At 35.3% G+C, this 16,479-nt stretch overlaps 1 protein-coding gene across 1 annotated transcript; it reads right to left on the bottom strand.

Annotated features, from left to right (window-relative positions):
• Positions 1–728: 728 nt before the first annotated feature.
• LOC137389655 (vacuolar protein sorting-associated protein 45-like) lies at positions 729–14,403 on the bottom strand. The gene is made up of 13 exons (XM_068075721.1): positions 14,218–14,403; positions 13,863–14,098; positions 13,238–13,433; positions 12,856–13,004; positions 12,584–12,721; positions 8,476–8,586; positions 8,061–8,195; positions 6,276–6,396; positions 5,686–5,843; positions 5,345–5,503; positions 3,938–4,167; positions 3,586–3,717; positions 729–956 (listed from the first exon to the last, which is right to left on the bottom strand). Exons 2-13 carry the CDS (start codon positions 13,953–13,955, stop codon positions 878–880), a joined length of 1,701 nt encoding a protein of 566 aa, XP_067931822.1. The 5' UTR covers positions 13,956–14,098; positions 14,218–14,403; the 3' UTR covers positions 729–877.
• Between the last annotated feature and the right edge of the window lie 2,076 nt (positions 14,404–16,479).

Genomic DNA, 16,479 nt, shown 5'->3' with positions numbered 1-16,479 from the left:
TCCTTTACAGCAACCAGTTAATAAACAAACTGCCAGATGAGGGCAGGTGGTTTACAGCCTTCTGGTTCATTAAGCTCTGGCACATCCTACCAGACTGTTTGCAGCCGTACCATGAAGGAACCTTCAAAGTTCAGCTTACTGGTGAACTACCTAATCTCTATGAAGTGTTTTTGATAATATCATATACTGTAGTACCCAGGTTTTCACTCTCATTTTCAGATAATATCTGAATATAATGTATGAATATAATGAGATATTATCTCATCTCTTTACCACATCTCATTTTCATGCGCACATATAACTTGATATGCGAATATCTTACAAAATAAATATATTCTACTACTTTGTATGAACTGAACTTGGGAGCCAAAGAAGCGTGTCCACATATCCTCTGCCTTGCAGGTACAAATTTTTTAAAGTGAAACAAGTACATATGTGTAACAATGATGTCTTATCTAAGTAACAACAGAGATAAGGTATAATTATAGGCTAAAATGATATGCAAGGTTCAGTCATTACATGATATATTCCTGGCTCTACGATTTGGATGATGATCAAATCAGACTATTATCTGCTGAGGAAACTTTATCACAAAGCACGTACATGTACATGACGACATCCCAGCTAAACTGGAAAATTGGCAAACATACTACTTAATGAAGAATGATCAGTGCTGGAGAATAATCACTGGATTAAATCACTGGGGCTAAATCTACTGGAGAGATCAATGAGAGCTTTCAACAATCTCTATAAATAAATACCACTAGTAATATATAAAATATTTAAGGAAGTCTAACAGGAGGCTGCAGAGTTAATCAACAGTTAACTGCACAAAGAATGAAAGAGATGACTGTAGATGAACAGCGGCAGCGGAGCATCACGTCATTCTATATTTTCCACCATCTTTCTGATGGATCACAGCACCTGTGCATGCTTCTTGTACTTCTTCGCAGAAGCTGAAAGAGAACAAAGCTAAGCAGCAACTAACGAATAGAGTGAACGCTGACCCTTGCAGAGATACAGAGAGTAACATTTCATTTTGGTACAGTTTACTCTTGGTCTAAGGACAGCGTACACCGTACCTGGCTTACAACAGACATCAACATCAAGAGATGATATCTATTAATAGTCAAGCCTTTAGCTACATGTATGTTTAAGTTATTTTTACAGATTTTTAGCTGAAGGATACTGAGTTCCTGGGCTGCATAACAGAACAGAGAACTGTCAACAAGAGTCATCAAAAAGAGGTAGTGGAAGTGACCGCAAACTATGTTATCTCTACATGAAGTTTTCAAGAGAAGAATGACAGTAAAGACTATTATCAGACTAGAGGATGCTATAAATGGGTGCCAGGATTATACATTAATACTAATCATTGTGATGCACTTCAAGGGCATGAGCCATGAAAATTATTCCAAACATGCTACAAAAATCATGTTGCCAGACTCACAACTGTGTAAGTGGATGTTGATTTATGTGTGGCTATACAATACTGGTGGCTAGCTAAAGTGACCATGCAATACTGGAGGCTTGCTTGAGTGGCCATACACACTGTTGTATAGTACGAGTGACCATACAATACTGTTGGCTAGCTGGAGTGACCATACAATACTGGTGGCTAGCTGGAGTGGCCATACAATACTGGTGGCTAGCTGGAGTGACCATACAATACTGGTGGCTAGCTGGGGTGACTATACAATACTGGTGGCTAGCTGGAGTGACCATACAATACTGGTGGCTAACTGGGGTGACTATACAATACTGGTGGCTAGCTGGAGTGACCATACAATACTGGTGGCTAGCTGGAGTGACCATACAATACTGGTGGCTAGCTGGAGTGACCATACAATACTGATATCTAACTGGAGTAATAGGCCAACAACTCAAATAATACATAGCCATAACAATAAACACCTTTGAAGCATCAATCCTACACAGGATGTTATCAGAGTGCAAACAGCTTTCTCTCTGTAGTGATGCTATGCAACCATTTATAGTTGAGGAAATGGAAAATAACATCTATTTCTTTGTCTCAAATCAGCTAAAAATGTAGTATGAGAAGATAAATCCACTTTCACAGCACAAAATAACATACCATAGCCAATACACATTCGATTTCATGAGTTAAATTTTTGTTATTTTCGAATCTAAGATTTCTCAGAACTATGCGAGTTTTTCTTCTTAATAATATAGAAAACGGGTGCGTAACTTGTCAACCTGTCGCCGAACACAAAGAAAAGTCTAAATTATGATAGAACTTACAAGTCTGAAGGCTCAATTATAGGCAATTTAAAGACACTTGTTAATTAGAGAACAGACAAATAGATATGATATATATCCCTAGCGAGAGTCTATAATCTGTACAAATCTCTTTGTTTGAAGTTCGTCTCACTGTCCATGACAACCATAACTCTAACCTACCTCACTTAACCACGCCTAATGCCGTAGCATCGTATAAGATCAGCCTGGATAATCTCTTACGTGTGAAAATAGATTACGGTTACGTGAGCGTAGGTAGAGCCAACGCATTCCTGCCTCAGAAATATTCTCACACTCGTCTCGTTATTCATGATTTCCTCGTATCACACTATTACTATTATTTAATCATCACAAATCTAAAAAAATAATTAACTATCTGCATCCGCAGTTTGATGTCCTATAAATATAACCGGCGAGCAACAGCCTTTAGAGAGCCACTACAATGAGGCTACAGATATGCATATTATTATAGCATGAAATACATCGAATATCTTAGCATCAAATAAAATATATGCTAATAACGTAAAACATGAAATTGCGCAAAAGAAACAAATTAGTCAGCAGCTGTTAAAATCAGTCTGTTTTATTTGAGAAGGGTTGAGGTTGAGAGCTCCTTTAGTGGAGTCTCAGACAATGACAGGCTAATGGGCAAGAGATCATTTATTAAGGAATTGCATTCTATAGTTTGAGATCTTTAGATAAGGATCCAATAAGGCTCTCTTAATAGACGTTAATGTAAGAGCTAAGCTATAAAACTTCTAAAGGCATTCACGAGCTTAAAGCAGAAACAAGCTGCTATATTTTATATACAATTCACCATTAATAGTGCAAAAATTAAAAAAACATGTCAGTTTTGAACATCAAGTGCAGCCCTATTGGAACGGATGCCAAAGTGTATCAATAAGGGTGTTTAAACTCGCAAGGAAAAACATCGTGTAGCGGAAACGGAACACATCTGTATGGCCAGTTTAGTACCAGAATTTGATATATCAACTGAATAATGGTAGAATATGTTAAGCTATGATGAATATACGGTAGGACATGCGTATAGGTCAGGAATTACCAACGCATTTTTAAAATACACAAAAAAATTTATCGAATGGCATTTAGTATTTTTGAGCTCAAACATGTCATGTTTTATAAATGTGTTGGACTTATGTAATCAATAAAATGTTTATTTTTACCTTTTTTATTACAAAAATATGGTTATTTATGGGTATATCAAAGGTAATCACACTACTTTACATATGAGGAATTGGCAACTCGAATATTTAATGAGATTAGTTATAGCAGAGAGTGCGATGGGCTAACATAACATAAGCTCACCTTTTAGAGTTGTGTATAGTAGTCCCTCCGAGAATAACCTTCATACCTGGAGTTGTCTTATTAAAGTTATAAACAGCGTTGGCTTCCTCATAGGTTGTGCCACCGACCGTAAATATGATTACAGACTGAGGCCTACAGAATGATGACTTTCGCTGTCAATTTGTTAAGTTTTGGCGAGTGAGAGTCAATCTTGCAAGGTATCGCTTAGAAAGTTGATATATCGGACAAAAATACAAAAGAGAATAGTTGAAATTTTAATAAAATATATACATAAAATCACTGTTTTAATAAATAGATTAAAATGCTGACAAATGATACTACATACAGTGCAGGTCTTCAAGTACATCCATACCTGTCTTTGAGGTCGCTGGAGGTCAAAAATGGATACTGTGATTCTTTGAGCTTAGCCTTTGATATCTGGTCCAACAAGCCAGAGAGTAGGGGTGTATGCTGTGTGAAGATGTTCTCCACCCCATTCAGGCCTTTAAAAAATCTTTTTGTTATGGAAATGGCTGACTGGGTTCCAAATAGATCAGCACTCCGACGCCGCTGGCCACTGTAGTCCAGGATGTAGCCAACCATCTGAATGACATTTAAGCTATTTTATCTAATGGTAACTCGGAGAATTAAAATTGCGCAATTGTAAAGTTTTTTGCAGGCTACCAATTGTCAGTATCTAACCTCTGGAATATACAAATAAGATAAGATTGGGCGAGCGAATATATTTATGTCTGCATAGTAATTCAATAGTTTTAAGTCTGCAAAAATATAAGCGTGGTCATTGCTATTTGCAAAGCCTAGCAAAGTGGGCGGTACCTTCAGCTTAGTAAAGTGGGCGGTACCATTAGCCTAGCAACCATTAATCGATGCCTTTCAATCCCTATAGCACAAATTAATTGCTGCAACATTTTCCATTGTTATATAAACCAACATCCCAAGGATGCCATAAACACTTGAAATCAAACAATCCACAAAATTAGCAAAATCTTACTTGAATGACAGGAATTGTCTATACAATTGGTAATAAAAGTATTCACACCGCCAGCGTGGTAAGTTGTGGGTAAATGCGTGTTAGGCTGATTTTTATATGCAAATAAAAAGTCGGGAGGTATTTCTATTTTCAGTTTCTCACACATGCGCAACCATGAACTCACACTAACTCATTAAAATTGTTAATGTTTTGTGCCAAATGAGACAGAGAAATTTATGTAGGAGTGACGCATAAGCATTCATAACAAAAGAACTAAAACTTTTATTAGTTATGGGAGCAGGTTTGACCTGAACTATTTGATTTTTAATACAATATAATATCTGAAAATATTATAAATGTAATAATATAGTGAATTTTCATCAAAGTTAGATGTGTGAACATTGTCAGTAACATAAAATATGATGGATTTGCAGCTGAATAAAGTACAGCAGTTGACTAGAAAGAGGAGCTATTCAACTGAAGGATGTCTTATAAACCGCGTGAAGATGTGTAAGCAGAGCTATGCTTCCTTTTCTTTTCTGACACGGAGTGACCCACAAAGAGAAGCCCATTTTAGGCTATATATCAAGTGGCTCACTTGATGAGAGCTCTTGAAAAATATCCATCTCACGGTACACTCCAACCTGGGTCACCCCTGAGCGGGTCATGAAGCAACAGTAATTAGCTGCGTTACCACACTTCAAAATAACATTTAGATAAAAACAACTTCCAACGCACAGATTGATAAATTGCCACCGACTTGTTAGAGACAAATTACGAGTGACTCACCCTGCGGTCTTTCTCAGGCAGACCTCTCTTAGTAAGCATATCAACAAGTGCGTGCACATCATTGTTGGCATGGCTTTCATATTTGAGAGCATAGAGCATCACAAGACGTAGTTTGTCTACCAATCGCACTTTGTCATTGTTCAAAAGGGCTCGCAGCTCCTGAAGTAAAATAACATTGACATTTATATGTGAATATAAATATCGCAGAGTGTATCGAGAGAGTATATCGCAGAAAAATTATAATGTATTACAACCAACACTACCGGCTTCTGACAACAGCTCAAAACCCAGTACTTCTAACCATGCGTTAGACAGCTACACGTAATATATGTAAAAATTACCTGCAGTGACTTGCCATGCTCACCCTGGCAAGAAATTTCTTGCTCCAACTCAGACACAGCCATGAGGCTGTGCGCTTGGACAAGTCGTGACAGCTCAGAGACTAACGTGACATGCTTAGACACGGTACCAGACATCTTCTTGAATTGAGGGTAGGTCTCTGCATAGCAGAAGGTAGACGATTACAGTTACCAAAGTGAGGGCAGGCTATAGTTACACGGCATGAGAACTGAAAGAGACCTTGGGGTGCTGTCATCAGTCTTGTTAGTTAAGCCATCCAGAGTGTTTTCTAAGAGTTTGACTTGAGCCAATCACTTGATAAAAGTTAATAAAATAGTTTAATAAATTGTATTTTCATGCGAGAACCACACAGAAATATCTAAACCAATTGACTCTGGTGAACTGGCAGCTTGATAGCAAAAAAGGAAATAAAAGGGTCAAGAGAAAGTGGTCAGTAAATTGATGAAGACATGATCAAGCACTTTGCTAGGGCCATAAATCTGAACTTTCCTAGATAGTTAAAGAGATGCTAATGAGGCAGCGTTGTCAGAGAGTGTTGACAAAAAAGGAAATGGTGAAGCTCAAGACTTACCAATAAATTTTTTCATGTCAGCAATAGACTCAACCTTGGACTGCTGATCAGACCTCCGTTGGAAGTCCTCCATAAGCTGTTTAATTTTAGTGCCGATCTCTCCAAAATTAGAAGCAAAATTCTGTAGACAACCAAGTATAGAGTGAGTATTGTAGGAAGTATAGAGTGAATATTGTAGGAAGTATAGAGTGAATATTGTAGGAAGTATAGAATGAGTATTGTAGGAAGTATAGAGTGAATATTGTAGGAAGTATAGAGTGAATATTGTAGGAAGTATAGAGTGAATATTGTAGGAAGTAAAGAGTGAATATTGTAGAAAGTATAAAGTGAGTATTGTAGGAAGTGTAGAGTGAATATTGTAGGAAGTATAAAGTGAATATTGTAGGAAGTATAGAGTGAATATTGTAGGAAGTAAAGAGTGAATATTGTAGGAAGTATAGAGTGAATATTGTAGGAAGTATAAAGTGAGTATTGTAGGAAGTATAGGGTGAGTATTGTAGAAAGTATAAAGTGAGTATTGTAGGAAGTGTAGAGTGAATATTGTAGGAAGTATAGAGTGAATATTGTAGGAAGTATAGAGTGAATATTGTAGGAAGTAAAGAGTGAATATTGTAGGAAGTATAGAGTGAATATTGCAAGAAGTATAGAATGAGTATTGTAGGAAGTATAGAGTGAATATTGTAGGAAGTATAGAATGAGTATTGTAGGAAGTATAGAGTGAATATTGTAGGAAGTATAGAGTGAATATTGTAGAAAGTATAGAGTGAATATTGTAGGAAGTAAAGAGTGAATATTGTAGAAAGTATAAAGTGAGTATTGTAGGAAGTGTAGAGTGAATATTGTAGGAAGTATAGAGTGAATATTGTAGGAAGTATAGAGTGATTAGAAGTAAAGAGTGAATATTGTAGGAAGTATAGAGTGAATATTGTAGGAAGTATAAAGTGAATATTGTAGGAAGTAAAGAGTGAATATTGTAGGAAGTATAGAGTGAATATTGTAGGAGGTATAGAGTGAATATTGTAGGAAGTATAGAGTGAATATTGTAGGAAGTAAAGAGTGAATATTGTAGGAAGTATAGAGTGAATATTGTAGGAAGTATAGAGTGAATATTGTAGAAAGTATAAAGTGAGTATTGCAGGAAGTATAGAGTGAATATTGTAGGAAGTATAGAGTGAATATTGTAGGAAGTATAAAGTGAGTATTGCAGGAAGTATAGAGTGAATATTGTAGGAAGTATAGAGTGAATATTGTAGGAAGTATAGAGTGAATATTGTAGGAAGTATAGAGTGAATATTGTAGGAAGTATAAAGTGAATATTGTAGGAAGTATAGAGTGAGTATTGTAGGAAGTATAGAGTGAATATTGTAGGAAGTATAGAGTGAATATTGTAGGAAGTATAGAGTGAATATTGTAGGAAGTATAAAGTGAATATTGTAGGAAGTATAAAGTGAATACTGTAGGAAGTATAGAGTGAGTATTGTAGGAAGTATAGAGTGAGTATTGTAGGAAGTATAGAGTGAATATTGTAGGAAGTATAGAGTGAATATTGTAGGAAGTATAAAGTGAATATTGTAGGAAGTATAGAGTGAATATTGTAGGAAGTATAGAGTGAATATTGTAGGAAGTAAAGAGTGAATATTGTAGAAAGTATAAAGTGAGTATTGCAGGAAGTATAGAGTGAATATTGTAGGAAGTATAGAGTGAATATTGTAGGAAGTATAAAGTGAGTATTGTAGGAAGTATAGAACTTACAGCTTGGTAAAAAGTAGAACTTAGTCAACTAACCTTTGCATAGAATTCGTCATGCTCAGAGGACAGAACAACATCCTGGAGCTCTTTAGAAACATTGGTAAGATGAGCTAGAGATACTCTGTTATTTTGTATCGTGAGTAGTTCATGGACCATTGCTTGATATGTCCACTGAAAACACAGGTGACTTTGAGAAACAAGTTTTTTGAAATGACAATTTTAGTTGAATCATTAAAGCAACTCGCAAAACTCCACCAAAATGAAGCAGGTCTATCGAAGGGTGTACATCAGCCATAAAAAAAACTCATCTTCAAAGAGTTTTCCTGGTTCAAAGTGAGCTTAGCAACCAGCACCGCATTGTTGAGACTGTTTTACAGTCCTGTCCACCCGTCATAGTCGACCTTAACAATTCAACAGACAAACAGACCAGATATCTATCGGTACGTTTTACCTGATTAAGTAAGGGAGTTATGGGGTCTTCTTTTCTGTCAATGATAATGAGTTGTGGAGGTACATCTGTCCTCCTGAAGTCAAACAGAGATGCTTCCTTCGATATCGTTTGCTAAAAGGTTATTTTATATTACGGGTTGTATAGTGTCTCAGTTAACAGTACTCATGAGAGCTCATAGATCAGCTAGGGTAAATGTAGCGTCTCAGTCAACAGTACTCATGAGAGCTCACGAATCAGCTAGGGTAAATGTAGCGTCTCAGTCAACAATACTCATGAGAGCTCACGAATCAGCTAGGGTAAATGTAAGCATACTTAGGCATAACTGAAATTGGATGTTTAGCATTTAAATATGAATATTTTGCCAACTTCATGCTAGTAACTACTTATTATTGGTACAAAAAAGTGCGACTAGATAAGATAAGTTGATCAGTACAAATAATCTTACCTTATAATTAATTGAAATAAATTAGTTAGTTAAATTAAATAGTTTTAATTATAAAATACATAAATTTGCTGAGATACCATGATAACAAATCATATTATTATAAACATTTTTGTTCAAAACCTTCTGTGAAGTAACTAATTTGCCTGACTAGTTCCTTGAACACCCTTACTATCTATGAAAAATGAGATCCAGTGTTTTTGTCTAACAACTAGAGTAAGGAACTCAATCCTTGCATTTGACTCAGGACAGAGGAGTTACAGAACTTGGGTATTACATGTAAAATCTTACATTCTGATAGACAATTAGATGGTAAGCTGAATTTGCTATTATAACAAAATTTCCTGTTTACTGTATATTCATTCTCACAGGCAATTAGCTGACAGGCACCGTTTGATAGCAGAATATAAAAATTCTAATACAGTGCACCCTCAGGATACGATTACCCTGATATACCATTTTTTCACCTAACGAAGTTGAACATGGTGAGATTTTCACCTCATCATACAACTTTTATGTTAACATACAAATTCAAAAATTTTTTTGCCCTAGTTCAAATTTGGCAGTCGGCGTGCTTATTACGTACGTCGAAATAACAAAGATGCCGAAATGCGATTAACCGAAAACATTTTCACAACGTTTAGAAGAGACACGATGACCAATTTTTTTCAAGTCAGCATTCCACGTGGGAAATTTTGTGAAAAGTACATAAGCGAGAGCAAATATTCATTTTTAGTGTTATACTCCCTTTTACTATAAACTTTTATTCAGCATACGTATATAACTACAGGTATTTATATTTAATTCGTTAGCTATGGAATCTGAGACTGATACAAACGTTACAAGACGAAGGAAAAATGATTTCCTCTTCAACAATGTTGGAGGTCATAAATAAATAGGAAGAAGGCGCCCGTATTGTTAATATTACTAAGGAATATGATGGCAACCAATCAACAATTGCAATTATTAAGAACTCCTTTAAAGCAAGCACAAGAAGGAGCCTATGACTGACGACTTGAAGGAGTTGGGGGCCATGCACAGGATCAGCATTCAAGAGGAGCAACCATTCAGTGGTAGCGAGGAAGTAGAAGATACAAAAAACTTACCTCGGCAGAAAATTTTCAAGTGTTTAATTTACTAATGTGGTACTTACTGGTATATAAAAACAATACTGTACAATGCATGTATAATGTATATCATTATTCATCTTCTTTGTGTGGCATGTTTTTTCATGTTTTATTCATTTCATTTTATGTTTTATTTTGTTTTATTTATTTCATTTTGATTTTATGTTTTACTTTCTTGTTTAATCATGTCTTTGCATATGTATGTAACTCATATATAACTAGCTACTAAAGATAGTTGACGCATCCACATTACCCTACTTTCTAGAATTTGCTAAAGCCCTGCCCTCTAGGGTATAAATACGTACCAACTTCTGTATGTATGGTTACATTGATTCTTGTGCACATTTCATACAAGACAAGCTACTGTACAACCTTCTCTAGATCCATTTACAAGCGTTAGCTAGCTAACAATTTTCTGCATTGCACCAGCATTTATAGTGCACCAGCAAGCATCATCTTCAATAAGTGACCAAGTAGGCTAGCTTCTATGTTGCAACAAGCTAGTTTGCTTTCTTAGAGCACTCTTTGCACCGGTGGGAAAGCTGTGTCTTCTTGGCAATTTCTGCCTTTCATGACCCAAAAATGGTAAACTTGTTGTTTTAAAACCAGTAGAAAAATTGGACAGGACTAGACAACTTCTTTTAGCCTGCTAAAAAAATTCCATTTCATTACGTATTAAATTTATTTTCAAGTGTACAGTAACATAATTAGCATTGCTACGTCTTTCCCTCCTCTCTGCTCTACTCGCTACATGTACCAGCTAAAGTCACGTTACTCCAAAGGTATGTACATCCTGTATAGTAAATAAAGTGTCATTTTTCTTTTCGAAAAATGACACAAATGGTCAAGTGTGCGAGAGGCCGCTTTCGATAACTGCATTGCTTGGCCTTCTTTGCTGAACTAGGTTGAAAAAGTTTTAACCAGACACGCTAAATGTTACAGTGAAAGTGAAAACAGAAACTGATAAAGGATAAAATTTTTGTGATAAAAATTTGAGATTCAGTAAAACAGTTAAAAATACATACCATACTAAAACTTAGTTTTAAGTATGAGTTTAGTATGCTAAACTTATTTGAAGTGAATTCAAAGTTTATGTTATACATATGTCTTGAAGGTAAGAACTCCTTACCGTACGTACTGCATTTGGTACACACATTATAATGTTGCATTTTACTGCAAATCATAATAATTAAAATACACTAAATACAATATAGTTACTGTAGGTAATTATAATCACTAAAGTTAATATACTATTTTGTTACTAATTTTCAATATGTACACATTTTTATAAAGTTTTGACAATTTTTACCAAGGGATGTTTGCATTGTATAATTACAATGGTCTCTATACCCCTATATACGAATTTTTCACCATACGATGCCAACCTTGGAACGGATCAACATCATATCCTGAGGGTGCACTGTATAGCAAAATACAGACGGTTCCCAACCTACGAACGAGTTACGTTCCGAACGATTGTTCGTAAGGTGAATTTGTTCGTAAGTTGCTTCAGTGCTATATTTTGTATTATAATTTATGTTTAAGGCCTATATAAGTAGATTGAAGGTTTATATAAGTATGTTTAAGGCTTGTATAAGTAACCTGTATTGGTTTGCACTAAATAAAAATTTAATAAAATGGAAATAATACTTTGGTGGACGCCGGGCCATGACACTGCATTTCTTATTTATTGTATGTTTTGTCCTTTTTATTATATTGTTGTTTTAATCGTTATGCTATCACTTATCGTTGTTGTCTTATTTTTTGTATGTGTTGTTCGTTTATTATATCGTTGTTTCACTTGTTATGCTATTGTTATCTCTGATATACCGTCATAACACTATCACTTGTCGTCACTTATATTGTTGTCATAACAACGCGCTAGCGGTCCTATTTATTCACCTTGTTAGCCGGTGTTCTTACCGTTTGCCGTTAGCCAGAACGGTTGATATTATTGTATATAAAGGAGTGCGCTCATTTAGTTAAGCAGATAGCCGTACGCTCCTCGGCTAGTGAAATTTCCTTCGCTAATTAAAAGCTGAATGAAACTACATACACTCTCTTCTCTTTATTTATTAGTCTAGATCGTGCCAAGTAAAGGCCGGCAAATTCCTTTACAATACGTACAGTAAAAATAAAAACGTTCTTTGCGCACTAGAGATACGTTCATGCACCTATGCACTGCAACGAACTGGGCAGAGAAAGGTGGATGCTGGGTGGTGCTTCTGAGTAGTGCCTACGCGCAGACCTGTTCGTATGTACCGTTGTTCGTAACTCGAATGTTCGTAAGTAGGGAACCGTCTATAATATAAAAATCTAAAAATACAGCAAATAGAGCTATTTAATAAAAATACTGTTAAATAATAAATTTAAGTGACATAAAACAATTGTAGCCAGAATCCAAGCGCATTAAAGGTTTATTTAGGTTATTAAACCAATGGTAGCTAGTAAATGATAAACCTTAGCAAGCTGAAGCATACTATGATAAAAAACTATTATACTGAAAACTAGTGGAGAGTTATAAAGAAGCATAACTCACTCGCACAGCTTCAGCTAGCTTATGTGTGAGATCAGAGTTGGCCTGATATCTAATGGTCGGGCACTTCTTGAGTGATAGAAGCACAGAAGTGAGGCCTTCAACAGCTCTTTGTAAGCTCTTTCGGTTCCACTGATTCGCCTACAAGGAATAGCGCTGTCTAGCGACGTACTCTATGAAAAAACTGCAGTAACAGGATGTAAATCCTTTTAATGGATTAATTTATTGCTGCAGCACCAAAACGACAGCATGGGAAGCATCGGTCACATACTCACAGCCTTACAGCCAACGATGTTGAGTGAGAAGAGATGAGGGCTGACTGCAATGTAGTCCCCATAGTATTCCTGTACTTCTCTTACTGTTTCCTGTTCATCTGCTTCCGCCAAATATTTCACATCCTGCTTACTGACGACATTGCTGAAGTCTAGTCAACAGAGAATAATAAAATCTTTGTTTAGAAAAAGAAATGCAATTAATTCATGCAGTAATTTAGTTTTCAACATTAGAAGTGGCTGCATCTGTGTAACTCTATCAAAATTTAGAACAACATGCAGTCAAGAACTTGGTAGCATTAATAATTGATCACCTCCACTTATATTTCAAATTTCTTGACAATGTCCTTCATTACAACTGATGAAAAATAGTCTACAAACTCACAAATATAATATTGCCCATATTTGGGTTTGCGAAGCTCCTCGCGTAGCAAGGCTATATTATCTGTCGAAGGTCGAAGAAATGCTATACACTTGAGATGCTTCATTGGTTCCCTTGACAGAGCAGAAATTTTTTCAAACAAGTAGACTTCTTTTTGCAATATTTCTGACTGAGCGTACACCGTACTGACAATACTGATCTGCAAACAATTACAGTAATCATTCAAGGTGGTTAAACACCTAAAAGTTATCTAAATGATTCCAAGGCAATTACAAGCTTTCAAGCATCCTCCAGATTTATTTATCAATACAGATTAGTGCTATATTTTTACAATTATAATGTATACCATACAGTGTGTGCGCGTGCGTGCGTGTTTTATTTCATCAATTAGTAGAAGTATAACATTAAGCAAAATGAAGATAAGGTTATAATAACAAATGATTGAAGCTTACTTTGTCAGCTCTCAGTATTCTCACCACATATTAGCCTAATCAGTGAAAAATTGAAAAATATTTTAATGAGTTTGCGGTGAAATAAAATGATCATGATACCCATTATTGAATAATGTAATAAATTTGCAAGAATGTAATATTTTTAGACAATAAATGCATAAAAATTGAAAACTCACAGTTTCATCATCCATAAGTAGTACTTTCATGCCAGCTCCAGTTTGATCAATCATTTCCGTAACATACTTCTTTACTGCATAAACCACATCCATCTTAAAGTCTAATGCAAATCCCACAACAACTACAGGTAGTTTTTAACAGTAAGGTAGTAGGTGGGGAAAATTTTTGTCTGGAGAAATGCCTTGGGTGTGAAAAATTAGATCAGATTCGTCTCAGATGATGGTTTCCAGCGTGCCTACAAGTATTGTGATACATATTATACGAACATTTTGTGACGATAATTCACGTAAATCGACAATAAGCGTATAACGCAAAGCTTTATATTGGTTAAATTTGTAATAGGCTTTATAATACCTTGTAAAACATTAGAGACGTTTCGATTGTTGTGAACGGTCGGTATTTATGCAAAATTAAACCGTTACATTAATTATTAGCATTCCAAAATTATCTGCATTATTCAGTGTATCGTAACGATTAAAGCATTTTATGATTTTCTCTCAAGATAAACAAGGCTTAGTTAGCGAATACAAACTCTAACTAACTGATGCTACTTCCCAATGGGTTGCCGAACAACCTTGACATAATAGAAGAAGAGCTATAACGAACTATGCCTCGTGTATACTGACGGGTCGGTAAGCGTAACAGGTTGAAAACAGGCGTGTCAATGAAGTTTACAACTCAGATACTATTATACAGTATGTATTAAAGATTTAAGAAACAAACGTTGTCTTATCCTAAGAGTAGACAACTCCTAAAGATTAAAACATTTTTTTCAAATACATGTATGTGTACGGTGTATCTATTCAATGGCTTCATATTAATAGCTATCACATTTTCTTTCCATAAAAAAATGTCACAAACATGACAAATCTGGCGAAAAAATAGCCTAAAACGTCTGTTTATAACACACTAGCATACGTACTTCGAGAGAAAGAGAGAACACAATTTCGCAATTTGGGAAGAAATTACAAGGTGTAATTATTTTGGTGGTCTACATGTAACTTGTTTTTTTCACACTACTCAATTAAATAATTTTTAAATGGATTAAAGCATCTACATGATGTAAGATGTATGAAAGAGGAAACAATTAATATTTTAGAAATCAATAAATAATGCAACTATATAGTTACCTTATATGCAATGCGATAAATCACAGTTATCAGTAGCTACAAATATATGCAAAAAACATAAATAGGATATGGTTGCTAAAAATCTTTTTCTGTTCAGTTGCTGTAAATAGACATATAATTAAAAGTTCTCATAGAAGAAAACTTATTAATGGATATCTGTACATTTTTGTTGTTGGTATAGTAAACCAGAAACTCAAAAGAAACAAACGATAAAATAAATAAAAAGGCAATAACGGATAACTCTAAGGTTGCTTAAGCTGAATCTTGCTAGCGTCTATCACATTCTAGTCATATAAGCCCAGACACTCCAAAGAATTGATAGAAGCCAATCTCTGATCACAAATTCGCTACCAATTTTAGTTGTTCTTGTCGCTTGGCTAGCAAGCATCAAAATGAAGTGAAGGATGGAAAACTTTAGATAGGGTAACTGCAACATCCTGTAGAGTTAAATACTGATTGAATTGATTTTGAGCCAAAAGTAAATTAGACTGAAGACAGGCCCGGCTGTTTGGGACTGAAAGCGGGTACAGCTGACTTGGACAATCTGGTTGTAACTGCTCAAAGCATGCAGGTAGCTCACTAAGGTGATACACAGGCCAATTTCATGAGAATAACTTGAACTCTAATTTCCCGAGTGCTGAAATTATTTTAAAAAATGCAATGAGGTGATAATATGACCTCTATTTTCATGGAACACTCATTTAGTTGAGCTTGTACACTTGAGTGGATGCAGCTCTGGTTCACAGTTTTATGCCGCATGTCACAGACACACCAAACCCACTAGTCATATCATGAAACCTCGAGTGACCGCAGCTTTAAGATGCTGGTCAAGGTTTATAAGGTAAAAACAGAGCAGATTTAGCTAATGTCATTTAATTGACCTAACTTACATGTAGAAAACTAACTAGTGGTCTACACTAATCAGTCTGCCAATGAGAAATTAATAACGTTTTGCTTGTGAATTAATTCTAAAGTTTATTAGAATCAAACCAAACACACAGAAAAAGCAGACTGTTCAGAATGCTTAATGCACAGGCCTTATATACAGAAATAACACTAACAAAACATATGACTTGTTGAAAACAAAATAGGTCGAGCCACCTGGCTATATCAGTTGATATAATTCAAAAGATAAAGAAGGTTATATAAATCACTTTTATTTTAAATTATTATAAATAAATTTTATACAATTTGGAAGCTAAAGAAGAGTACATAAACGGATCAACTACGGTAGGTTTTATTATAAACAAGTGAGTCAACAATTTTAATACTTGTTCTAGTTCTTTACACTAGAGGTATCTGTAGTACAGCTGCATGTTTCGGGCATGTTTTCTGTAATTACTTCCCTCTTGTTATCACCGGCTCTGCTATCATTTACTTCACATAATAAAAATGCTCGCTTTTTGAAAAATTGTTGCTTGCTTTTTGATGACCAATGAGTGAGAGCCAGTTCTGATTTTTGTTGTAAAGATAACTTGATGTAAAT

The sequence above is a fragment of the Watersipora subatra genome, chromosome 3 (genome assembly GCF_963576615.1).
Source record: "Watersipora subatra chromosome 3, tzWatSuba1.1, whole genome shotgun sequence".
In the NCBI taxonomy this organism is placed as follows: Eukaryota; Metazoa; Bryozoa; class Gymnolaemata; order Cheilostomatida; family Watersiporidae; genus Watersipora; species Watersipora subatra.
This window is presented reverse-complemented; position numbering and strand designations above follow the sequence as displayed.